General features: G+C 42.4%; 1 protein-coding gene across 2 annotated transcripts in view; it reads left to right on the forward strand.

The window, feature by feature from the left end:
- Nucleotides 1–11,214: 11,214 nt before the first annotated feature.
- Nucleotides 11,215–26,960, forward strand: part of LOC117951501 (protocadherin Fat 4) — a 103,061-nt gene continuing 87,315 nt past the window's right edge. For both annotated transcript variants that reach the window (XM_034883226.1, XM_034883227.1), the window contains exon 1: nucleotides 11,215–16,819. In XM_034883226.1, coding sequence (XP_034739117.1) covers nucleotides 11,717–16,819 — 5,103 coding nt within the window. In that variant the 5' untranslated portion in view covers nucleotides 11,215–11,716. The remainder of the gene's footprint in view (nucleotides 16,820–26,960) is intronic.

Here is a 26,960-nt window from a genome sequence, read left to right on the forward strand (position 1 = left end):
ATCAGCTTTAAATGTTGTCAAGGTGCAGCTAGTTTTCATTATCTGATCCACTGTTGTCTAGTTTAATGTGCTTCACAACAACACATCTTACTTGATTTGCTCATTGTAGTTTTTTTTTGCAAAGTAATCGCTGTCAAACGAATGTAGCGGTGGGGTAAAAAGTCCAATATAATAAACAATGTATTAACTGAAATCAAGACACTGCGCATTGATTCTTCAGTCCATACGAGGCAGTGCATTCAAATATGAACTCATCTGAAAAAGACAATCAGGTCCGACTCAAATGAATTACCTCAGGATTTACAAGGATTCCAAATAGTACTTAACCCTCGATGCCATCAGTCTGACAACAAACCCAGTGTGCCGTTCAGATCTCCTATCAGCCTGTGTCATTAAACCAACATCATAAACCCTCCAAAGTACACTTTCCTGCAACTGGAATGTTTTCATGGATTTAGAAAATGGTGCCCCTGCTAATATGGTACATAATACCTTCATTTCAGTTTTTACCAAGCCATTACCTTTATTTGTGATGAGGGAGCTGGTTTATTTAATGAGGTATATTTTCAATGCCTCAGAAAAGGAGTAGGACCTTACAGCTAGAAAGGGGAAACATAGGCTGTCATAGGCTATCTGCATTTTATAATTCAGGCAGAAGAAATGTTTATACATAATAACGTATTGTGATATTCAAAATAATGGACAAGACCATATTCAATTTATACTCTGGCTGCTTACCACAGAAAAAAAGGAGAAGCTGTCTTTAAACCATCAAAACATTTGAGTTAATTTGGAGTTAGGTTAATTAATGGTTTGTTCCTTTTCAACAGTGAGAGTTAGCTTAAATGTAAGCATGTTAGCTAACAGTTAACAGCTAACAGCTAACAGCTAACAGTTAACAGCTGTGTTCAACCTAAATGCTAAGCACATGGGCCAATGCAACTGCACATGAAGTCAAACAAAGAGAGTGGATGGAAGTTAAACCGTGGCGGAGTTGAAAAATGTCTTAACTCAAACCAAAAATGTGTGTGAGGTCACATGACATGAAAGCCAATCAGTCCTGGGTTTCCCAGATGTCAACAGAGATTCAAGATGGAGGACAAGCCAAACAGTTTGCTAGATGAGCCAGTGGCATTTATACAACTCAAAGTGAATAATAAATGAATGAGACCAAGCTAAAAAGGAGAAGGCTTAGAGGAAAAATAGCAAAATTATTGGAGTTCCTGGTAAGTTCTAAAACCAAATGTTTCTTGTTATTTCACAGCCGTTATTGGTGTTTCACAGTGAATTCATTAGCATTGGCTGGCTTTCCGAATTAGTGCTAACATTAGCTGGCTCTCACAATAGGCTTTTCTTGCTTAATCAAGGGTAAAACTGTTGTCTAACTTATATTTAAGAAGTCACATGGTGTGACTGTAAAGTATCTGCCAGCCAATCAAATATGAGTAGCCTATTTTCTCTGTTTGTGTCAGATGTGACTTTCTATTCAAGACAGATAATGAATGCAATGGTTCTGTCATTCTCAAATTTAATTCTAAATTCATGTCTCTAGTCCAAACATAGTGAAACAGACATACAACTTTCAAACTCTTATGTTGTCTGATAAAGTTACCAACTTACCAACTGCTGAATTCACATTTGTCTTGTTTAAATGTGTTCCCTGCACCTCAGGCAAACTCTCACACCTCAGGACTGTGCTTTGAAAGGAGATCCAAAAAAAGGGGTCCAGTGAGAGTGTGAAATTGGATAATTGGTCTGATGAACATCACCACACTCCACTCGCTGCAACTTGTAACTGTCCTCCTCACTCTGCAGCCTTAGCGTAGAGTTTCAAATTAGTTTCAAAGGACTCAAAGAACGAAGTCTTCATTTTTATTAGGGTTATTGTTATTGAAATGACTTCAGTTACACAGGACTTTTCTTTGTGTAACCCGAAGATGAGACTCTCTCCCGGTAAGAATTTCATTATAATGGCAGAGTTCAAATTCACATGAAAACAGTTTAGGCAACTGTTTCCAACTCAATTCAGACATCATATATTTAGATTTGCTTTTCGTAAAATCATGCTGATATTTGCAATTGACAACCTTATTTAGATGCTATTTTTCAGTGGGGTGTGTTGGTACAATCCTTCCAACTAACGTCCTTTCAGGTTGGGATGGATGTTTCATCATCTTCATCTTAATTAGCCTATGTATTATTCTGCAACATGTTCATGTAAATGCATGATTATGCACAGCTAGTCGAAGGCACGGCAGTGACCACTTTGACATAAAAAATGTTGTGAAAATAAACAAATCACATAATTTGCTAATTAGGCTAATTATTTTTATGACACATTCAACATCTCATTGTTGACTCACTGATAGCAAAATGAATAATAAATAGTTAATTATATCTCTGTCATTATGGCGTTTCGTATTTGCATCACTGTTTTGGTGGGGTTTGTGAAGAGAAGAGGCGGAGAGCTGGTCATTCCCCTCTAGACTCTTATGCAAATACCTTTTTCCCCAGCTTTCCATCAGTATGATCCTGCTTTAAACAGGCCTGTTTCCTGAGGTATAAACAGTTTTTTTTGGAGAAAAAAAGAAAAAGAAATTACATTCTTTACTGTTACTGGGGAGTTATGAAGAGTTTGGTTATTATACAACAGTGACACCCTTGGGTCAACAGGGGTACTGCATGTAGCGTGGCCATCATTTACTCCAATCTTTACATCTTTCTTTCACCCACCAATTATAAAATTAACTTCTAAAAATGTAAACCCGGTCTCTCTCCACTCAAAAATTGTGTGTTGCAATGTGGTTACTTCATTTGGTTGTACACTACACTGTGCAGAAGGATGGATGTGGAGAGTTTGTCATTAGAGGGCTATTTGTTTTCACATCCATCTTGAGTAGGAAAGTGTTTTTTTCTTTAAAGTTATTTTCCTTTTAAATTATAGACCTGTTCTGTACATACATGCAGGATTTTGTGACTTTTGCAACTTGTTTGGAAGCCAATAATAGTCCCCTTTTCAACACCCGTAAGTGTGAAAACTTGAAACACTGAGAATGAACTTCACAGTGAAGTAGGAGCCATCTTGTGTCCAGTAGTTGAACTTTCAAAATAAAAAACAAATCAGCATATTCATAGATTCTGGATGTTTCAGTGAGGGAGTGGGAGTTAATGTAATTTTAAGAATGTTGTTTAATTTGATTTCACTTTTTTTCATGCAAAACGATATCAGACAAAAAATAGTATTAAAATAATGTTCTTATATCTTAAAACAGGGATCTTCAAAGCATTCTGGCTTTGTGAACCAAAGGAATCAGTGGCCGTTGTAGAGTGGATCAGCCCCAACATACAGCGTTCTTCTCTGTTTATCTTTTTGTCATAAATTGTGTCAAATGTATACAATTAATTAAATTAGCAAACAAAAGAGAGGACTAACATACAAGTTGCATTGTTAAATCTCATCTATATTTGTTTTATGACTTTTTTGGTTGTTTTAAGATTATCTTCTGTCACCATTCCCTTGCAGTACATGCACATAGTGTGTGGACACCCTGAAAGAATGTGGAGCCCCAAACATTACTTACCTTGTACGGTAGTTGGATTCTCGCGATATAACAAAATCACACGAGAATTGCGGGATCACAAATTACACAAACATCTTGTTGCGCTTCAAGTAGACCATCCTGCACAGCTCTGTGGAGGAGGGTCTGGCTAGTCCACACGGCCCAGATGGGAGAAATCCATGCTGTGGTTTGTAGCCATTTCTTCAAACCAATCACAATCGTCTTGGCCAGGGCTTAGAGCTGGATAGAGCCCCGGTGCCGCTGCAAAATAGCCTTGAGAAGTTGTTTTAGTCGTGCAACAGAAAACTCAGATTGGACCGATAGTCTAGGCTGGATTTACCCTGCAGAGATCTGAGGAGCAGATAACCCTGGTTCTCAGAAATCAGCTGGAGTTTAAAATTCCAACACAAAGGAAATGGAAAGTAAGGGACATCCGGCCGTAAAGAATGACATCCGGCAAAATTTTGAGCGGCAATGGACCAATCCAGGAAGTGGAACGTCGTGGATATAGACTAGGCTTCAAGTAATGCGTATGTGTCCAAGCAGCAGCGGACCAAACTAATTAGCGTCTTGTGAGGAGAAACTTGGCTACAGGCATGGTTAAGGTGTGTGTGACGGTCGTGACTGTTTATTCAAAACAACACCAGCAAATGTGATTGACCGATGCTTCATTACGTTTTTTTTTTTAAAAGGGCCTTCCCTTTCCCAAACAGTTTACAATGATGGCTTCTTAGTAGGTTCTGTGTCACCAACCATGAGGCACGTCAGATTAGAACATAGTTTCCTGCACTGTAAAATATCACGCAGGTGAGAAATTTGTGCAAATAACAGATAAGAAATGGTGGCATAATTTTTAGTTCCTAGCTTAGTTTCTCTGGTTTCTGGAATACATCCTGGAACTACTTGGTTGAAAACCGGTATGAGTGAGTTTGGCTGCTGCAGAAAGTCCTGGCTCATAGTCGGCATTTAAGTTAATCGGTAAGGTGTTGGACGGGGTTGAAGTCTGGAGTCAGTCAATTCCCCTTCAGAAAACCAGACATGCAACAGACAGGGGTGTTAACAGACCTTTAGCCATAGTGTGTCCTCTGCCTCAACTGTCAGATGTTAGATCATACTGTATTGTCAGATTCATTAGTGAGTTAGCTGTGGCTCTAAGGCGCCAAGATAGGTTAATCATTTCATCTCATGTCATCATGCGCCCTTTTCCCTTCTGACTCACTCCAGTGAGAAAATGCTGAAGTACCTCCTGTCTTTTCATCAAACGAATTTGTATTCTGTAATTCTACATTTCAGCAAGGCTGCAAAATGTGACCCTTCACCCCAAAATGACTGACTGTTTGGTTTGTTTGGCATATGCTGGTGCAAACGATCTCTCATACAACACCCATGTAATATACCCAAGAGTAAGTTTATTGATTGATATATGTTTCCTTGCGCTGAGATTTTCTCAGCATGAGCAGATGAGAGTGATGGAAACTGGGAGAAGGAGAGCACGCTAGGAAACAGCAGGCCCTCACATTAGACTCAGCAACAAGGGGTCGCTGCAGAAAACTGGGACGACAATTTGAAACCCAGAAGCATGTTAAACAAATACAGACATGCAATAGATCCACTGTCAGCATTAATGCTTGGCAGTTCACATACTTGTTATTAGAAAAGAAGGCAGTGTTGTGTTGCTGGCTCTCACTTCCCCAAGGCATACAATAACCTTTTTGTGGCTCACTTTTTAAAAGCCTATTCAACTAAACTACTGTTGCCTGAGACCAAAACCACAGACTTGCTTGTAAAAAAAAAGTTTTTAAATAAAAAGTACCAATTTACCCTCCTCTTCAACATTGTTTCTCCACGACCCTTGAGGGATGAGACAGGACTGACCCTGAAAGCTGCGTCCCACAAAATGAAAAGATGATTAGCATCTCATTATCGTTCTCCATATTATATAACTGAAGTTTAAAACTGATTGTCCTTTGCATCAGTTCATTCAGGTCAGATCTCATTTCTGTGCACTTCACAGAAAAGAGAGCATGGGGCATGAATGGCTGCTTTGGATTACTGCAGCCCTTCATCTTCTCATTGACTCCTGCATTTGATCTTTACAGGCGAGGTTTGACTTTACAATATGTTGATAGATGTTATGAGAGTAGGCACTGTATACTTACGCTGAGGAAACAGCCTTTGATGGTCTGAACTAATCTTATTGAGGGCGATTTCAAATTTCAATCCGACATCTGCCTGCCTGGTCCACATTCGGTTATCATCTGAGCCAGAGATATTTCATTTCACTTTTATTGTAACATCTTCATGAACTTTCTTTTTCAATGCAGCTTTCTGCACAGCCTTAGAAAAGTAATTTCCCAGACTAAAATAACTCACAACGAAACTACTCAGTTGGTGCGTGATTGATTTACAAGCACATGAAAAGTGACATGAAAAAGTGCACAGCTGTAGTTCAGGTGGTTGAGAAGGTCTTTTTAAAGGATTTGTTATTGCCTTTATTTATAGGACAGATTAAATCAGAAAATTGGGAGAGAGAGGGGATGACATGAAGAAAAAATGTCCGCAGGTCGGGAACTGAATCCGCGGCCGCTGCGACAAGGACTGAGCCTCTGTACATGGGGCGCACGCTCAAACAGGTGAGCTTACCATGCCCCATTTATTGTAGAATTGATAGCTTAGCTGTTCATGAACCCCCAACATTGCTCCTTATGTGTATGGAAGCCTGGCATGTGCCAAAAAAAGTTAGAGGTAATATATAAACTGTGTCTTTAACAGCAGTAACATTTTGTATAAAACAAGGTTGACTCCCTAATATCAGATCTGTCTCCTTGGTTTCATTAAATTTCATGATATACACTCATAATATAAAAACAAGTGTGGTATAAATGCACTTATGCTAATGAGCTATTTTATTTAAAAAAAGGTGAGATCAATTGATGTGGAACAACATTTATTTTGGTGTAGGAACAGAGAAAGACTGTGGCAATTAGATAGGAAATAGCGCATTCTGTGGGCGTAGCTGACATGTCGGCCAGAAGGAAGTGCGCAGAAGAGAAATTGTACTTTACATCCTCGGAGGAGCATGAATCTGCTCAGTAAAGCTCGCTATAGTCTTTCCATTCTATTTCGTTATACCACCACAACCGATTGTAACAATGTCCACCTCCATTGTATGTACTCAGTTTATTCGGCTTCTCCGTCCCTCTCTTCATCCATTTCCACCTTCCCAGGCCCCCTTCAGTGTTATCCTTTACCTGTCCACCAGATGGCTTTCTCAGACCTTTCTCGCCACTACCATCTGCCCTGCAACACCTAATTACCCTCACCCGAGCTCCAGCACCCATCTCTCCACCTCATTCCCTCATCAGCCACACACTCCCAGCCCAGATGCATTGTCCCTCAGCCAGATTGTCTAGTGTGTTCCACCGAGCTTTCCAGCCTGCTGTCTTTTTCTGCCAGTTTGACCTTCTGCCTGACTGGTTGGACTTTGCATTCCACTTTTGGTGCCTCTCTAATTTTAACCCTTGCCTGCCTCATACGTCTGTAAACCTTTGCATCATTTACAATTGTCTTGGGCGGAGAGCGCCAGACCCAGCAACGATGCCTCTGGAAAATAGCCTTGGGAAGGAACTTGTTTTGGTGGAACATCTGCATGTAGGGATGCGAGCTCTGGAATTAAATTGGCTGTCGAGTATGGGATGAGAATTTGAATTTAAAAAATATATAAGATAAGGGAGAGAATTTGTTGGTTCTAGCTAATAGGAACAATAACAACACAAAGAAAGCAGAAGGTGAGAAACATCTGGCGGGAAATGACGGACATCAAATGGAAACTCCGGCGGCACAGAAACTATTCCTAAATAAAATGTGGTCGATGTAGACTATAAAATAAGTAATTGAGCTGCACTATCTCTGCCTCTGAGATTTTGAGCTGACTATGGTGCCAGACGAAGTATCACCGAATGTATTAACCCTCATGTTTCCTCGGGTCAAATTGACCCGTTTTCCTATATCAGTGTTCATTTTAATTACCCAAAATAATATGATTGATTCCACACAACGCTCTTTGGCAAGTACAAATCTTTACTTTCATCCATTTTGGAGTTTTATAGCATTTGAAAAACAATTTGAAGTAGTTATTGTATTGAATAAAAGTTGACATATTCCAGTCGCTGACTATCCATCAACATCCGTTCTTTTAATTTTAGTGTAAATAATTCCTAATTTTTTCCAAATTACCACAAAAAAGGATGGATTCCATGCAACGCTCTTTGCAAATACAATTGATCACTTGCATTGAATTTCATGTTTCACATCAGTGTCCTGACCAAACTCATCCACTCAACATACTTTCAACAATAAGTCATTTTTTCTGCTTTATTAACTTAATTATTAGGTATAATTCTGTACAAATCATGGTTTTTTACTATGGATGCCAAAAAGTAGTGGTGGTAGTGAAATAAAAATGTCAAATTTTGAAAATGTCTTTATGACCCAGAAGGACAACACAAGGGTTAAAATGGACCAAAAGTTAATGAATGATAGACTGACCCACTGTTTCACTAACAAACTGATTTCACTACTGTACTCTCTAAGTCTGTTCTCAAACAGGGAAGAGAGCTTACGGTTCTAAAAAGTGGCAACAGATGAGAATGACACAAGGAAAATGAGAGAGAAGTATGACTTTTATGAGTCTTTCTTGACAAGTATTTGATGCGTAGCAAAAGAGAGGCTAATATGACTGCCAATCCAAACAATCTAAGTGAATCTGCTATTATACAGACAGCTTCACAAGTTATCTTAACTTTCATTTTGCTACTGCATTTGCATGTGTTTTCAATGGCGGTGCAGGCCATCGGGTCAACATCTTGTGCATGTCAACTGAGTGCTTGGATCAATGACAGCAGGTCGAAACATCAGTCAGCAAAAGGGAATTAACTCAAACATAACAACTTGATATTTATATCAAAAGCATCCTGAGAGCTCCTGGTGTAATCAGGTTAGCAAAACGTCTCCTGCGGGGAAGTAATCTACTTTGATGCTCTGTCTGTACCAAACATTGAATCTGTGTCGGGCTGAGCAGCTACCAACCAGTCCAGCCTACTCTGTAATTCAATTACACGAGTTGACTCATGTCCTACTTAACGTCCAGGCAGCCAACAGCCTGATTACGGAAGCCACAAATTGTCAAATACCAAACCTGGATAAACATTTATGTCTCTCAAAACCAGGAGGTTTGTAATTATGCTCTGTAATACTATTTCACAGGACAGCAGTTCACTTCCCAGATCATCTACGTAGACATTCAAACAGTTCTTCCTTCCGCAATTAGACTTTTCAATGAACTCATTTGAACTGGACCAAACCTTATCCCACAAGACATTTATTATAAACATGTTTCTACAAATGATCAATGCCATTCCACATGATTCCCACATTTTAGTTAATGAATGTATAGTTTAATTAATGCTCACATGCAAGCACTTAATTCAGACCCTAACCCTACCCCCTGGAAAAGTGATTAAAGATAGTTCTACAGCAGGATCATTATCTTCTTTATTTCCACATCCTGATGGCTTTCTTTTTTATCTTTATGAAAGTTAAACTGGGATTTGAACACTGCTAGACAATTTTGAAAGACTAAATATGAATCCATATTTCCTAAAATGACAATATCTAAATTTGTAAAATAATAAAAACACACCAATGTGAAAGTGCGTATCTTCCAGCAGAAATGGATAATACAAAAATGTTTTTGTCACCAGAATGTCCAACTTTCAAGTTAAATTAATGCAGTGTCTTCTGGGGACAGGCAGCTAGCAGATAGTGAGAAGATGTTTTTTACAGTGTGTTCTGGGGACAGGCAGCTAGCAGATAGTGAGAAGATGTTTTTTTACAGTGTGTTCTGGGGACAGGCAGCTAGCAGTCAGTGAAGAGATGTTTTTTACAGTGTGTTCTGGGGACAGGCAGCTAGCAGATAGTGTGAAGATGTTTTTTTACAGTGTGTTCTGGGGACAGGCAGCTAGCAGTCAGTGAAGAGATGTTTTTTACAGTGTGTTCTGGGGACAGGCAGCTAGCAGTTTCTGGGGAGAGGTTTGCTGTATGTAACAACAAATGTTGTAGCTTAAAACACGCGTGACATCGCTTAGAGCACCTTTAATTTGCCCAAATTCTGTATTTGACCAATATATAATTGAATCTCATCCTAACCCTGAATGTTGCATGCGTATAACGTAAAGGGACTATTCTTCTGTAGTCTTAGCGACTTCTCAAAGCGCTTTTACATAGTAGGCTAAATTCACCATTCACACACATTCAAACACTGTGGCCGAGGCTGCCGATGATGGAGCAGCATTGGGGACAACTCAGGGCTCAGTGTCTTGCCCACGGACACTTCAACATGGGACTGCAGGGCCAGAGGTTGAACCACCAACCTCCCGATTGGTAGGCAACTGCTCTACCACTGAGTGTGTCATGTCTTAGCTTGTATACTTAAAGTTGTGCCAAAAACAGTTGAATGCAGTTTTACTGAACATTTAGTCACTGGTTTTAATGGAAAAAGTACATTCACAAGAAAACACCAGAAAAAAAACAGAGATGCTCCCCTCCCATTTTATAATTTGCAGAGTAATAGTCTATGTTGTACGTACCAAACAAGATTGTTTGTGTTGTGTGTTGCAAAATCTTGATTGCATAAAATGGTGACATAGATCATCTCACCTTTCAGTAGGAATAACTTAGAGTATAATTTTACATAAAAAAAAAAAAACGTCTACCAGATTATCCTACTCTTAATCAGTACACAGTTTATGTATATGGTTGAAAAGTGCCTAAAGACATTAAAAAAACTACTGCTACAACTACAACACACAGCACCACAGTTATGTATTCTGCTCTTTTAAAAGCTTTGCTGACATGTATTTTGGTTGGAGGTACCATCATTTGGCCACTAGATGGAGCTACTTACCCACGATTATGAAGCGTCCTTCCGTGACAAGCAAACGTCTCACTGGCTATTAGGACTTCTGGAGCTGAGCTAAGCTTAATTGGACACCTAATTACAATTGAGAAATATACAGTATATTCTTCCAGAATTTGGCTCCAAAGTAACAATCTACAACGGACATTATTTGAATCGGCCAACAAAGTGAGACCATTAAATAAAGGGTTGTTTCCACAGAAAATTAGAGCAAAAATAATGATGTTCATTTAGACATGCTCATATTTGTATGGTATTTTAAGGATATTATTATTAAAGCCTACTTCTATTAACATTGCGAAACAAAACTTTTTCTAACTCGAATAGGATTTTAAAGCAACTATTCATTAGCGTGGTTTTACCCCTAGTTAAAATAATTATTCTGAGCAGGAATTCTAACATTGGCTCTGTATGTTTGCTGATCACTTTCATATTCTGGGCTCATTAGGGGCGTTTTAACGCTCTAGAATCGGTCAGTGAGGTAGTTCAGAGAGCTCGGGGCATCGTTACCTGTCTAATTTGATTGACATCCTCTTCCCCGAGCGGAGACAACTAGCTGCGCTGCACAATGGTGGGGCAACGGCGGTGGGAGGGCGGGCACGAGCTCCGCTATCCAATGGGATCAGTGATGGGAGGGAGTTTTGTCGAACTCCAGCTTTGTCCTAACTTACTGGGACTCCTGAGCACAATATGACTGAAGCGCCTGCACCGTTATTCCACGGGACGGTGCGAAGGCTCAGCCGCCTGCTCGCTCTTCAACACCGCTCACTTGCGCTCTAACTTTGGATACATTTTATCCACCTACACTTCTCCAAGGAGCAAGTTACTTTTGTTTTGTGTTTGTCTTTCTCAAGGGATTGCCAGATTCCGTTTTTAAATGCTTTTTTTTTGGCGGAGTTGAATTGAAACTTCCCCTGATCTGTAGGAATCATTCTCTCCATTCAAGAGGATTGGGTTTGCAGTGAAACGCAGCGCTGCGCAGGATAAAAACAACAACTTCTGGAGTACTTTTGGGACAGTGAATAACTGTGAAAAGAGTTGCTGCTGGAGTTTTCTCATTGATTTTTTTCTCTGCACATTTGCTGGAATACAATGCTTTAGGTGACTCGAGCGACCTCAGTAAAGTTGATGCATCATAGGCATGGACTCTGTCTGAGAAAGGTGGACTGGCTAACTGACCATGGCGCACACAGGTAGGGGCTTAGGCCGGTTTCATCTGACTTTACTCATGTTATGGACTCTGTCCCGGTACTCAGCATCCAGCCAAGTCCGTCAAGAGTTCCAGGTCCTGGAAGAGCAGCCCATCGGCACCTACGTGGGCACGATACAGACCAAGCCCAGCTTCACGTACCGCTTCAGCGAGAACCACAAACTTTTTGCAATCAACGGCACCACTGGAGTCATTTACACCTCCACGGTGATTGACAGAGAGGTTTTGCAAAGTGATGTCATCAACGTGGTGGTGCTATCCAGCCAACCCACCTACCCCACTGAGGTCAGGATAATAGTTTTGGATATCAACGATAACTCCCCGGTGTTTCCAGACACATCTATTGTCGTGTCTTTTAAGGAGGATGCCAGCAGCGGCAGGCAAGTGATTCTGGACACTGCTACAGACTCAGACATTGGAAGTAACGGAGTTGATCACACCACGTACAGGATAGTGAAAGGCAACGAGCAGAGAAAATTCCGCTTGGACATTACAGTCAATCCTAGCGGGGAGGGGGCATTCTTGCACCTCGTTTCAACTGGAGGCTTGGACAGGGAAGTTACTCCCTTCTACCAGCTCCTGGTTGAAGTGGAGGACAAAGGAGAACCTAAAAAGTTTGGCTACCTGCAAGTAAACGTCACTATCCAAGACATAAATGACAACCCCCCTGTTTTTGATCAAGATCAATATCAAACCAGTGTTTTTGAGGATGCAGCAGTAGGCTCTAGTATTCTGCAGATTACAGCGTCAGATCAGGATGAGGGAGCCAATGCTGACATCAGGTACTTCTTAGATGAAGGAACACCTTTCCAAATTGACCCCAAAGCTGGTACTATTATTATAAAGGAGGGTTTAGATTATGAGAGTAAGAAAGAGTACTCCCTGACCATTCATGCAGTAGACAATGGGGTGCCCGCTCTGTCAGGCAGAACAGAAGCCACAATCAAACTTTTAGATGTGAATGATAACGACCCAGTAGTGAAGTTTAGGTATTTCCCCACAACTTCTAAATTTGCGTCTGTTGATGAAAATGCACAGATTGGCACAGTTGTTGCTTTGCTCACCGTTTCAGATTCAGACTCCCCCACAGCTAATGGAAACATATCTGTTTCAATCTTGGGGGGCAACGAGCAGAGACACTTTGAAGTGCACACGTCTCCTGTGCCTAATTTGAGTCTGATCAAAGTGGCCAGTGTGTTGGACAGAGAGAGAATTTCCTCTTACAACCTGACTGTGTCTGTGTCAGACAATGGCAAGCCTATGGCTAGGTCCTCCTTTGCCAGTCTGGTTATTTTTGTGAATGATATCAATGATCACCCACCCATATTCCAGGAAACTCTGTACAGAGTAGATATCAGTGAAGACATACCAAAAGGCAGCTACATTAAAGGGGTTTCTGCAACAGATGGGGACTCTGGGCAGAATGCCAACCTGCGCTACTCCCTGGTGTCTGGAAACGCTTTGGGCTGGTTCTCCATCAGTGAAAACAGTGGTCTGGTTACCAGTGCCGCTTTGCTGGATAGGGAAATAGCATCTGAAATAGTGCTTAACATTAGTGCCAAAGACCAGGGGCTGCAGCCCAAAATTTCTTACACTAAACTGATAGTCAACATCACTGATGTGAATGACCAAGTGCCCACATTTACACAGAGCACATATCATGTTTCCCTGGTGGAGCATTCTCCTGCCGGAACTGAGCTGGTGGTGCTGTCTGCCTCAGATGACGACGTTGGGGCCAATGGAACTATCAGGTTCTTATTTGATGCAGAGACTCCAGACAGTGTCCAGGAGCTGTTTCGCCTGGATGCCGTGTCAGGGCGATTAAGCACAGCCGTGGAGCTAGACAGGGAGGATCAGGCCTCGTACTTACTCCACATCCAGGCAGCAGATGCAGGCAGCCCTTCTTTGCACTCTGTAGGAAAGGTCAACATCACTCTGAGGGATATCAATGACAATAGGCCAGTTTTCTACCCTGTGCAATATTTTGCTAATGTGAAAGAGAACGAGCCCTCGGGTGCTTACGTAACCACCGTTTCAGCCACAGACCCCGATTTGGGTCGAAATGGCACAATCAAATATATCATTACAGCTGGAGATGCTTCCAAATTCCTCATTAATAGCAACACAGGGAAAGTAACCACAATTGAGCCCCTGGATAGAGAAGAGAAAACTGCTTACCAGCTGCAGGTGACGGCAGCAGATGGTAGCGGCCTGCGCTCACACACCCAGGCCATAGTGACTGTAACTGTCATAGACACACAGGATAACCCACCAGTCTTTAGCCAGAAAGTGTACAGTTTTGTTATGTTTGAAAATGTGGGTATTGGGACAGTTATAGGGTCTGTGTCAGCCACCACTGTAGATTTGAACACAAACATTTCTTATCTAATCACCTCAGGAGACCACAGGGGGCTTTTTGCTGTGAACAGTGCAGGTCAGATCACAGCATCAAGCCAGATAGACAGAGAGGAGCAGGGTTTCTATCAGCTGAAAGTTGTAGCCAGAGCCGGGGAGATCACAGGAGAGGCCTTTGTTAACATCACTGTGAAGGACTTAAATGATAATGCCCCTAATTTTATTCACGCTGTGGAGCATGTGAGTGCAGTGGAAAACTGGAGCACAGGCCATGTCATATTCCAAGCCAAAGCCTCAGATCCTGATGAAGGCACAAATGGCATGGTGGTGTACAGCCTCAAACAAAACCCCAAAGGCCTGTTTCATATTCATGAAAAGCACGGCCTCATCACGCTGACCGGGCCCCTGGAGGTCACCACAAGCTCTTACAAGATCGAGGTCATCGCATCAGACATGGGGGTCCCCCAGCACACATCCAGTCTCATCCTCATCGTCAGTGTTTATGACGTCAATGACAACTCGCCAGTCTTCGAACAGCTTTCGTATGAGGTCATCATCCTGGAGTCTGAGCCTGTCAACAGTCGCTTTTTCAAAGTGGAGGCCACAGACAAAGACTCTGGTCTTAATGGGGAGATTATGTATGACATCGCTGGTGGCAACACAGGTGATGTGTTTGGCATTTTTCCAGACGGGCAGTTGTACATCAAAGCAGAGCTGGACCGCGAGATACAGGACCGATATAACTTAGTGGTTATGGCCAAAGACCGTGCTGTGGAACCGCTAAGTGCCACTGTCAATGTCAGTGTGATTCTAGATGACGTAAACGATAACCGTCCCCTCTTTAACAGCACCAATTATGTGTTTCATTTTGAGGAAGAGCAGAAGAGGGGGTCGCTAGTTGGGCATGTTTTTGCCGAGGATAAGGACTTCGGTCCAAACAGTGAGGTCAGATATACATTTGAGACTCCACACCCCAACTTTGAGCTAAATGCTATCACAGGGGAGTTGACCAGCACGCTGCAGTTTGATCGCGAAACGCTCATGAGACAAAGAGGCGCCGCTGTGTTCAGCTTTGTGGTTGTCTCGTCGGACCAGGGTCTCCCCAAGCCCCTCAGAGACCAGGCTAAAGTGCAAGTTTACATTCAAGACATAAACGACAACCTGCCTAAATTCACCAAAGACATTTACCAGGCCTCGATCTCAGAGTCAGCTCAAAATATGACACAACTGCTGCGGGTGTCCACCTCCGATGTGGATGAGGACAAAAACGGACTGGTTCATTATCACATCTCTGATGGTAACGAGGAAGGACAGTTCACTATTGATAGCAGCTCTGGACAGGTTACTTTAGTAGGAAAGCTGGACTATGAATGTACGTCCTCCTATTCATTGAAAATCATAGCTGTTGATGCTGGAACTGTACCCCTGTCCTCCTCCTGTATGCTTAGTATCAGCATCATGGATGAGAATGACAACTCCCCCTCCTTCCCTAAATCCTCACTGTCTGTGGACGTCCTGGAGAACATGAGAGTAGGGGAGCTGGTGGTCTCAGTGACCGCCACTGATGCAGATTCTGGTCAGAACGCAGACATAACGTATAGCATCACAGCCACAAACAACCACGGCACGTTCAGCATCAGCCCCAACACCGGCAGCATCTTTCTGGTTAAAAAGATGGACTTTGAAACTCAGGCAATTTACAAACTCAACATCACCGCAAAGGATAACGGTAAACCACCCCGCTCTTCATCCATTCCTGTGGTCATTCATGTCAGGGATTTTAATGACAATCCTCCAATATTTACGCCTGGTGACATTTTCAAATCCATTCCTGAAAATCTCCCTCTCTCAGCTTCAGTCATGACAATCACAGCTCATGACACAGATGCAGATATAAATGGTGAGCTGGAGTACTCCATTGTTCAACAGATTCCCCGGGGAGGCCACTTCAGCATTGACTCACGCACCGGCCTCATATACACCAATAGGGAAATTGACAGGGAGTTTTCAAATATGTTTGAGCTGACTGTCAAAGCCACTGACCAGGCCGTTCCAGTTGAATTCCGCCGCTTTGCCCTGAAAAATGTCACAATATGGGTCACAGACCTGAATGACAACGTTCCCACTTTTATGTCCCAGAATGCCCTTGTGGCTGAGCCCAACATAGTCATCGGCTCCATCCTGACAACAGTGTTGGCCTTTGACCCGGATGAGGGGGCAAATGGAGAAGTGGAGTACGAGCTTGTTGAAGGGGACTCTGACACGTTCATCATGGACAGGTACAGCGGAGATATTCGTCTGGCCTCCCAGCTTGTACAGTCCCGACTCATGTACACCCTTACAGTTTCAGCCACGGACCACGGCACCAGCCGCAAGACCTCCAGAACTGAGCTTACTATCATCCTCCAAGGGATGGATGGGCCTGTTTTCTCCCAGCCAAAATACATCACAATCCTCAAAGAGGGCCAGCCGCCAGGCACCAACGTCATCTCCCTGGATGCCTCAAGCCCGCGGGGCTCAGCTACCAAAGTGGAGTATTTCATCGTGGCAGTTCGCAGTGGTGGAAAAGCAGTGGGACGCCTTTTCACCATCGGCCGCTACACTGGAGTGATACAGACGGCTGCGGAGCTGGACCGAGAACAAGGCACTGACCTCTACCTGGTGGATGTGTACGCCATTGAGACAGACGCCAGCCAGCCCAGGACACAGCGTGCTGAGGTTAGTACACTGCTGACATTTCTATTCTCTACAGATTCTGCAAAGCCACCTTATGTGCCTTATATTGGTCTATTTGATCTTTTTGGCAGGGAGAGAGCATGAACTCAGCCACTGGCATTTGTTTTAGACATTTGGATGGAAGAAGTGTAATGAGATCAAGTTTTGAACTGGAAATAAATGGGGAGTGGGACTGTTCAAGTCGCACATAAGGCAGAGCCACCTATTGCATTTGTGTGCTCATTAATTAAATTCCTTTTTTACGCATGGCTCTGCATTATATGAAATCATAATTTTCTTGGCAACAGGTAAGACAATAACTTTATTGTTCCCGTTTCCAAAATCATACTGGCCATAACAATTCATCTTGAATGTGTCTCCTCTAATATTTGAGCAGCCTTGGAAAGGAAAATGTATGTTGCATGTCTTCTGCATAAGCTCCTCTCCTGCTCTCATGGAGTGAAATATTCTTATCAGCGGATATGAATTGCACAAACTAAAAAAAGAGCGCTTTTTTAATTTCCCCACTGTAGAGATAAATCATTCAGCGCTGCTGTTTCAGGTTCAAGGCCCATGATGGTTTCCCCAGTGTCTCAAGCAGAAATGTAAAGGAGAGTAATTGATAAGGTCTTCCAGTGCAGGTATGCATCGTCACAGCCGTCACAGCCAGTATTACTTTGAGCCCTTGAGCCTGAGGCTGTTATGGGACTGGGGTGGTCTTGGTGTACCTTTTTTAAACCACCGGGAACTGCTCCACAGGCAATAAGTGACCATTGAAATTGGGTGACCTCTTAAGACTCTGTGAAAAGACGCTGAGGGCAGAGAGAGTGAAACTTAAGCTGTCCACTGAGTTTGCATTATGCGATGTACCTTTTTCAGGCTTTCCCTAAAGAAATAGAGAGTTAAATTCTCTCAAATACAATGCGGGAACCCTAAACACAGTTTGGGCAGGCTAAGGCCTCCTCGCTAGTCTAAATGAAAAACAAATGTGACTATATATGTTTTGGAAATGCCATGTTATTACAGGCTGGATGACACACACAAAGCATATCCACTTGACTTGTCAGAGCAAAAACAAAAAGGTGTAAGCTTTTTCTCCACTTAGAAGTGGGTTTTGTGTTACCTCATTTCAAAATAGGCCTGATGTGAGATGATTGAAAAGTTTAAGATGATGTTGTTATGTCTTTGACAGTTTTTATTGATGCCTTTTCAGCCACTGCAAATATTGAGAGTGAAATCTAATACAGCAATCAGTTATTTGGAGACAAACTCACACGTTATTGAAATAACGGATTACTTGGCTAAATCGTGTTTAAGTTAACTTAAAGTTTGGTCAAATGGGAATATCATATGTTCTCTCAATTTGCCTGCAGCGAAGATGGCAATCTGCTTTCCTGCACACTCTACTGTCGGCCTAATGAGAGAATATAGTGCGTTAGTGCTCCATTCCCAAACCTTAAACTGTAGCTGGGTTTCATGCAAAGCTTGAACTTTCTCACCCCTTGGAAAGATGACTTTACCATACCACTTGGCTGAGTAGTCCGTCGCTCCATTTTGAGAAGCGTGAGATCTAATAACTTCAATTCAAAAGACTTTGCACATTTGGAAACGTGGACCAGTTTTCTGCTGAAAGTCAACAGTCACTTGTCTTTATGACCATATTTTAAATAACAGAAATTGTCCTATTCATAGTACTTCTACCCCCTCTGTCAATTGGGATCTCAAAGGATTGTGTGGTACAATAGTGTAAACCTTCAGACTTAGAATAATGTTTTTCCAGGGCAGTGTTTATACACCAGATACCCGGTAGCAACTGGGGGGTTATTTCCACCCCTGGGGTTGTGACCCTTTCACATTCTCCATTTCCCATTCTCCCAATTGATTGGATGCATGAGGGAAAGTTGGCTTTTTTTTTTCTTCTTCTTCCATGCGCCATGTGTGATGTTTTGGAAACACTCGAACAAAGAGAATTTGGGTGAACATGCATTATCGACGGTTGTGATTTTAAACAAGAGGGGAGAGAGGTTTTCTTTTTTTTAGTTTTTTTTTTACTTGACCTCCAAAGCATCTTAGAATATTTCATTGTCAGTGAGTGTTGATAAGATATGTCATTACCGGACTGTATGTGGCTTTTATCCCACATCTGGGTCATCTATGATGTGCAATTGGCATTTCTTTTAGCCAACTAGCGGTCGTGTAATGCTTTTCCAGAAAGTTTGATGATCATATTTGGTTATTTTACTTCAGCAGCCTGTCAGTTGGGAATGTCATGCAAATGACCTAATTTCCAAGAAATCTTTGTCTTTCTTCCTCTTAATAGCTAAAGCAGATAAAGATGCTGCAGAAAAAGAATCTCTTGGCAGCAGATTCATCTATTGTTGGGGAATGCAACTTCCATTCAGTGTTCAGGAGGATGTTTTTTTAATTTCACTCCAAGTTTTGATTCATCGCATCCTGCGATGTCCTCGTTTAGAGGTGAAGAGAAGCATTTCCCCCCATAACTCATTCTGAGTAAATCCACTCTGAATCACCTTAGGCAGACTTCCCTTCATGAGCTGAAACTTTCAAGTATCGGTTTCACTTTTGGCCACAAATTAATCATTGATGTGACAGCAGATGTTGAAGACCAAACACCTGCACATCATTGACTGGGGTTCTGAGCCGAAGTGCATTGTGCTTGAAAGCTATTAGCCGATTAGAGAGGCTCACATGTTGATTTTCCACGAAGAATGCTCTTTAGTTGCATATGATAACTAGAAAAGCAAGGGAACAATGTAAAGGTTAAAGCCAAAAGTCATAGCAGCAAGTCTTTTAAAAGAATACACCAGAAAGAAAATGTGGGTGGTTTGGCACATGATGGGTAGTTAAATGGTAATTCTGTTTAAGGTAGGCTCAGTTTGTTTTCTAGTTGTGACTTTAATTTTACTAGTCTGGTCTTGTCTCTGGACAAATATGGGTTTTTGGTGAAGTATGCCTTGAAAAAGAAATACAATCATGGGATAAAATGATGATAAAATGGAATTCATTTCCACCATGACTATCTCTGTTTCTTTACCTCTGTAGTCTTCCCTTCATTTGCCACATTCAATCCCTCCAGCTCCTGTAGACCTGTCTGCTACAACTGTTTTCTTAAACTCACTGTGAATCAAAATGAAGTGCTGTTTTTTAGGAGAGGCCCTCAAGTGCCACATCAGTCCTTACCCCCTCCTCTTAAAGTCATTGTTACCCCTCAAATGTAAACACAGTCAGAGTGTTAAACAGGCCTTCCTTTGTTTTGCCATCGCAGATAAAGTGTTGCGCAGTCCCGGCTGCAGATCGGGAGGCTTTTGTTATTTTTTTTGTCTGTGCCAACATCTTGCCTTGGCAGATTTAGGAGTGTGTACGGATGCCCCTGTCAGCCAGCTTTCCTCCCCTCTCCTCAACACTGAGGGATGCACGGTAGAGCTGTTTGGAGTTGTGAGATTGAAGAAAGAAAGGGCTTGGGAGGGTTCTGGACATGTCAGACGGTGTTATTGGGAGTTGTGGGAATGAAGGAAAAGGAGGGGTGGAGGGGAACGTTTTTAAGGAACGGTCCTGGAAGGGCCAGACACAGGCACCATTGCAAGGAATCATGGGAAGGAAGGGGCATGGTCGTGGCATCATCCTGATCGTGTCCTTAGCAGGCGGGAGCAAGAGATCTCCCTGTCCAGAGCTTTTGGACATCCCAGTCAGGGAATGACTGTTACAATGGCAGATACAGACATGGGTGTTGCTGTCTTTGGCTTTGAAAATGCTGTTATATTCATCCTTCTCTTTGTTACGTTGTATATCTTTGTGTCTTTGCAGCTCTTTTGTGTCGGCCTGCCTGTTTTGTGTGTTTGTGTCTCTCTCTTGGTTGCGGATCAGTCTGATTCATGAATTTCACTGGCAACCAACTTGAAAGTTTGCTATTCTTTCTGTCTCTCTTTCATTCCCTCTTTTGATTTTTCTGTGGTGTGGTGATGCCATACCTCCTCCAACATGAAGGGAAAGATGATTAGGACATCAGAGGCGGTATAAGGATGTAGTGAAGGTGGAGGATGAGATAAAAAAAGATAATAAGATAATTTGTTTATTAGTCCCCAATGGGGAAATTACTGCACTACACTCTGTGTACACACTTTTTGTTAGTACTCACACACAGGCCTGAAATACACACACATGCTCAGGGCCTATACATGCACTATACATGGAGAGATGTCAGAGTGAGTGGGCTGCCAGCTGAACCAGCGCCCTGAGCGGTCGGGGGGGGTACGGTGCCTTGCTCAAGAGCACCTGGCAGTGCCCAGGAGGTGAACTGGCATCTCTCCAGCCACCAATCCACGCTCCCAACTTTTTGGGTCCATACGGGGATTTGAACCAGTGACCCTCCGGTTCCCAACCCAACTCCCTATGGACTGAGCTACTGCCACCCCCAAATAAAGATAAAACCTATACCTATATAACCTATAAAGCTCGAAGGTCAACGAGGCCGGGAGGTTAAGGTCGTATTCTGTAAGGCGGGACAAGATGATACGGATGCTGTTTTTTGTGTGTTTGTATTTGTATCTGTGAGTTAGTGAAGTATTGATGACTTCAGTTTCCGGAGAAAGGTCGGACTGTGATACTGATAGCCCCCCTCCCTAAGCGGAGCATTTAGTGTTCTTTGTTGAATAAAAACTGAACAGAAAACCAAGCAAAAAATACAGTTTTGATTACATTCAAATCATACACAAGCTAAGCATTAAAATTTCATGACCCTCAGACGGGACATTTTACAACAACTGGAAGACGAATGATGCAGAACAAACTGCCTCCTTGTGTATTGTAATTCATGGTCTAATTGTGAATTTTCAAGTGTGTCTCAGTGGATGTGCACATGTGCTTGAGAAAGGGTGGATACAGTCCAGTCCGGCCGTATCCAAGGTAATAATTCATGCAGTAATTCGTCTTCACACGCCTTTTTGAAATGGTCATTGTGGAGGTGAGCATCTGCTCAGCCCTCCTGGTAGGTGGTCGCTCCGGGTGAAGCAGCGGGTGAGCTGGTGCCGAGGAGTGCACGTTGTCCCGGAGCGCCTGTCCGTTTTTTATGAGACAATCGCCATAAAAGTTGGATAAACAGTCGCTCATGCATAGATGCGTGCAAGCAAATGCTGCCAAACGAACACGCGCGCACACACACACACACACACACACACACACACACACACACACACTGACCACAACTTCAGACTCTTTCTCAAGTACAGGACAACTTTAAATGGTAGCCACTGTCAAAATAATTCAGTTTCTTTTAGATTATTATGATTATGTTACTGTCAAATTAGATCATTGGGATACTTTGTGCCTGCTATTCTGCAGATTCAAACTGAGCCCCGTGATGCCAGCAGCTTATGTCCTCCTTTTATTACATGAGACTGTTTGTTAGTGTTTGTCTTGTTCCATTTATTTTGTGGCATAGTGTAACTTTGTTTGGAAAAGTGTAAAGCAGTTACATCTGCTCTCTGGCACATTTGACCACTTCAGATGAACGTAATAGTGATGGTGCTTTGTGTTTTTCTAGAGAGCTCTTTATAGCTTTAAGTCTCTAACGTTTTAACTGTAGTTGTATACCAAGCCCTCTCACATTTCACCATGTCTTGACTTTATTTTTTTTTCTCATCAGAAAGCAGCAACTGGCACAGCTCACTACACATTTGTCACAACTCGGGGCTGAGAGGTCAGGAGCAGGGTCATTTTGTTCTGCTGTGCCATGTTCTTTAAAGTTAAGCCAAGTGTCATGTTAGTAATGAAAGAGCAAAACTAACTTTTTTCTGGCCACAAGCCACAAAGGCTGTTAAATCCCACAATTTGCCAGTCAGGATCGGTACATTGACGAACCAGGCAGGTTTTTAGAAGAGAATCAGATCTTTGCACATGGCTAGTTACCTGCTCAAGTGACTGAGGAGTGAAATTCATTATCCATGGCAACGTCTCTCACCAACATGAAGTCACATTGCTTGTTTGTTATGTTCAGCATTTGTTTTAACCTGCTTCAGATTGAAAATGTTCAAGTTTAAGACTTTATCGTGCACGATTAGAAAAATGTTTTACACATACATGCACATACATCTAACTCTAACCCACAATTCTGTTTGTGACCAGGCACTGAACCCCAGCTGTTGGTACTTGGCATTTTGATGCTGCTGTGGACCCATTTCTGTCCATGTTCATTACACAGGCCTAGATCACCAGGGGTCATTAAAAATCTAAACAGTGTTAGGTCTAGTAAAAGTAAACTAAAGTAAAAGTATACAAAATTACCTTTTGAGATTTAAATCACATCGCCTTGACGTTGTAGCACTCATTGTCTTCTGTGGCAAACTGAATTGTCCTGGAGTGGTAACTCCACCCTGCTGCTACTCTAAACAGGTTAAAACTAAAATTATTTACACTCTCTATTTTTAAAGTTGGTTTGCCGCTAAATTATGTTTATAAAGGGAATGTGCATGTATATTAAAAGAAAAGTCTTTCGGCTCTGCGGTTGACTGTCCGCAGACGGTTTTTTTATTTATTTTTTGCCCCCTTTCTGCCTCATGCAAAGTCAATGCCTTGGGTTAGAATAATAAATGAATGTGGCCAGAGCTGTAAATGCTCCGGCGAGTTTTGCATCATCAGGTTTATTTTCACATCAGAGATACATTTCTCTTGTTCTGTGACTTTGATTGTCATGCCTCATTTGGGAGGGGTCGTTCCTCTGTCTTAGGCACACATGCTCGGACCAAATGCGCGACTGAAATAGTATTAATCTCCGCTGGGGATGCCTTTCTCCTTTGGTACGCAGTATCAGGCGTGATCAAAAGGAAGCCGTTTACTGTTTTGTACAGAGAGGGAAGGATTTATTTAAGCGCAATCAGACAGGTCCATCAGAAGCTGGGATCTAAAGTTTCCAAACTTTATATTCACTCAACTGCAGTAGGTTGATTGGTAGTAGTTGAAGTGGGAATGATCAGGTGTAGCTATGGTTTGGGTCGTACATTTTCCCCGAGCAAGAGCTACACAGGGAAATTAATATTTGCCTGAGTATGACTACATCTCAGAGATTTCTTCATCACTTTCTCTGCACTGCTTTGACTATGAAGGGACCATAAAATATGCCCAAGTCTTTCCAGCTTTGAAAAAAAAAACTAATGTTCCACTACTTTCACTTGTAAAACGAAGGGAGGTAGAGAGAATGAGGGAGAGTGTAGGGTTGATTTTGGCAGATACTCTCTGCGGTAATAATGGATCCCAGCTACAGAATGATTTGTTCTTACACGTGACTTACTGAGCTCTCTAGCATCAACAAACACTCAAACACATCCACATGCAGAAACACACTGCAAATTTCCATTATTTTCTGAGATCAAACTTCACTGTGCTACCTCGTTGACCTGTGTGTCTCTTGCTCTCTCGCTCTCTCGCTCTCTCTCCCCCCCTCTGTGTCTCTGCTTTCTGTCTTATAAAAGATAAAAAAAGAGCATGCTCCTGCTCTGTTGCACATCTCACTTCCCCCTGGCCGTCTATCAACGGCACCTCCAAAGTGACATTTAGTGCGGTCACCTCCTTCACAGTTCCTCCCACCTCCAGGGACATCAAACGAGAAGGCACATAGGATATGCGCTTCTGCATCGGATGCACTCTTCTAACATCCACACGCACAATCGCACACACACACACACACACACACAAACACACCTCATCTCCACAGCTTGCGGTAAGACGACCGTCCCTGGGCAGGAAGGAGTATCTCCCACAGCCCGGACAGATAATTTAGGACCTAGATGGAAGAGGGAAGGAAGGTGTGGGGGGGATGTGGGGGGAGTGAGGTTTGAGCTGGGAGCAAGGGAGGGTGGGCTGGAGTAGGGCTTTAGTGTCAGAGGCAGGAGACAAGCAAAGATAGACTGGCACCAGAGAGCGAGAGCCCGTGTTATTGTTATCTCCCCTCTTATTTTATGAGTTTTCCATCCGGAGATCTGCCGTAGCTCGCGCTCTGTGTGCAGCACACCCTCTAAACCTAACCCTACTTTTTTAAGAGGTTGAACATACTGTGATTTAGCATTTGTAAAGAGCTTACATTTTATGTTTTCTTGTTGTGTTGTTGTGACTGCTACTTTTCAAGCTTTCAAAAAAAAATGTCCTCGATTCCTCTGCCGTGCAGGTCTTAACTCAAAAAAATAAGCCAAGTCGATTTGCAGCTGTTCTCAATTTTGGAGTTGAAATATTTCAGCTTTCAAAATGTCCCTGTGTGACTTATACAGCCCTCGATTTCTATGCGAGTTGTTCGATTTTGTGAATCATTTAAGAGCGTAAGTCTTAGTTCTGTGCATGCCCTTCGATTGAAAGCATGTTGGCCTTGGCTTGGACAATGAAAATCATTTCACCATTGACCTATCTAGTGTGATGTAGTGGAGTATTCCCCTCATTAAAGCTGTTTTGTGCCTTTTTGACAACAAAATCAAATCCTTTAAATGCTTCTTTTGTAAAGAGGCAGGTTCAGTAAATGTGTAGTGTTATTTAACTCTAATGCCCCATCAACCCAGCGGTGGGTAATTAATTCCACTCCAAGTCATGCAGGGCTGCTGAACATTGTTCAAAACCACAGACCTTTTTATTTTTGAAATTGTAGGGGAGGTTCTTTCCAAAAAATGCCAATTACATGAAGCTAATCGTGTTGGACCTTCTCGTGTATTGCAATAATGCATCCATAAAAAAGTATTGGGTTTAAATAGTTCACTCATTGTAAGCATCATGTATCTTTATTAAAGAACTGCAGTTTTACAGAGTATATGTGATACTGTCTAAAAGCTCCTAACCTCAGGTTAAAGGGTCAGTTCACCTAAATAAAAAACCTCTCGTGGCATCGTTACATGCAGGTTTTGGGGTGATTGTGCGCAGGTTTTGAAACATCCGCCTCTGAGATTTCTGTATCCAATTCCTACTTTAAAGGAGGCAGATATTTCAAAAACTGGCCAAATGCCACATCTGCATTATAAGATATTATAAGTGGAAAGTTTTGGGTTTTTTTTGTCCTTTGGGTGACCTGACCCATTGAGCTTTTATTGAACTTGACAGGTGCTTCTTATCAGGTGTGTCTATGCAGCATTGTTGATTTACAAAACCTCCTATACACACAGACTTCCCTGCTCGTTGAATTGCGTGTACACATCATCCTCCCAAGGGTCGTTTTGCAGAAAGCCTGTGGTTGTTGGAGCACGTAGCCCAGTGGAACGTCTCGGGAAAATAGCTTGTGGTGACCAAGACAATAACTGCAGAGTATGAGCCTTACTCTGGAGGATTATTATCTCATTCAAGGAGATTCTTGGATCAGAGTCAGCTAGATGCTGGCACGGTTGCTCTGTATTTCCAAAGCAATAATCCTAAAGCATCTTTTTCTTTCTGTGAAATATCATAGAGCACACTGGATGCAAGCTTTGCATTCAAACGCTTCCATCTTGCATGGTACTCTGTCAGACTCTGCATGGCAAGGAGCAAGGGTTGGCCCTGGATAGCAAGCAAAACACTGTGTTTACACAAATTTTGAACAACTGATCTGCTGTCAGAAACAGAGAGCAGAAAGGACTCCTGGCTTGAAATAGCTAGCCATTTTGGTGAATGTGGCCTTCCTCTCCCCTCTCCAGTTGGGTCTGTTTAATTGAAAGCAGCTGGTAAGGGTTCTGGGCAGAGATGCGTGCATCCAATCTCAGACTCTCGCTCACAATTTTGGGTACCTTAGCGCCCTCCCTGGCTCTGTTTTTTTTAAAGTTGGTGATATCTCAAGCTGCAAACGAAAGGAAAGTGTGATTCTTTTGAGCTCTGAGATGGAGCTCTGGTTTAGATTACATTCGTTGACAATGTGCTATTTTTACCCTTTTTATGTCTTCTCTTTTTTGCCCACTCTATGATTTTCCTATGCAAATGGATGAAGTGGCCTTTTTTCACCAGGCTCTATTGTGTGTGCATGTTGAGGTGTAATTTAACAATGTGCTGTTCTAAAAGTTGGTTTTATGGTCTTTGTTTTCAAACACTGGGCTATTCTGACGTTGTATGCAGTGTGTGTGTGTGTGTGTGTGTGAGAATGTGTGTGTGTGTGTGTGTGTGTGTGTGTGTGTGTGTGTGTGTGTGTGTG

The sequence above is a fragment of the Etheostoma cragini genome, chromosome 10 (genome assembly GCF_013103735.1).
Source record: "Etheostoma cragini isolate CJK2018 chromosome 10, CSU_Ecrag_1.0, whole genome shotgun sequence".
Taxonomy (NCBI): Eukaryota; Metazoa; Chordata; class Actinopteri; order Perciformes; family Percidae; genus Etheostoma; species Etheostoma cragini.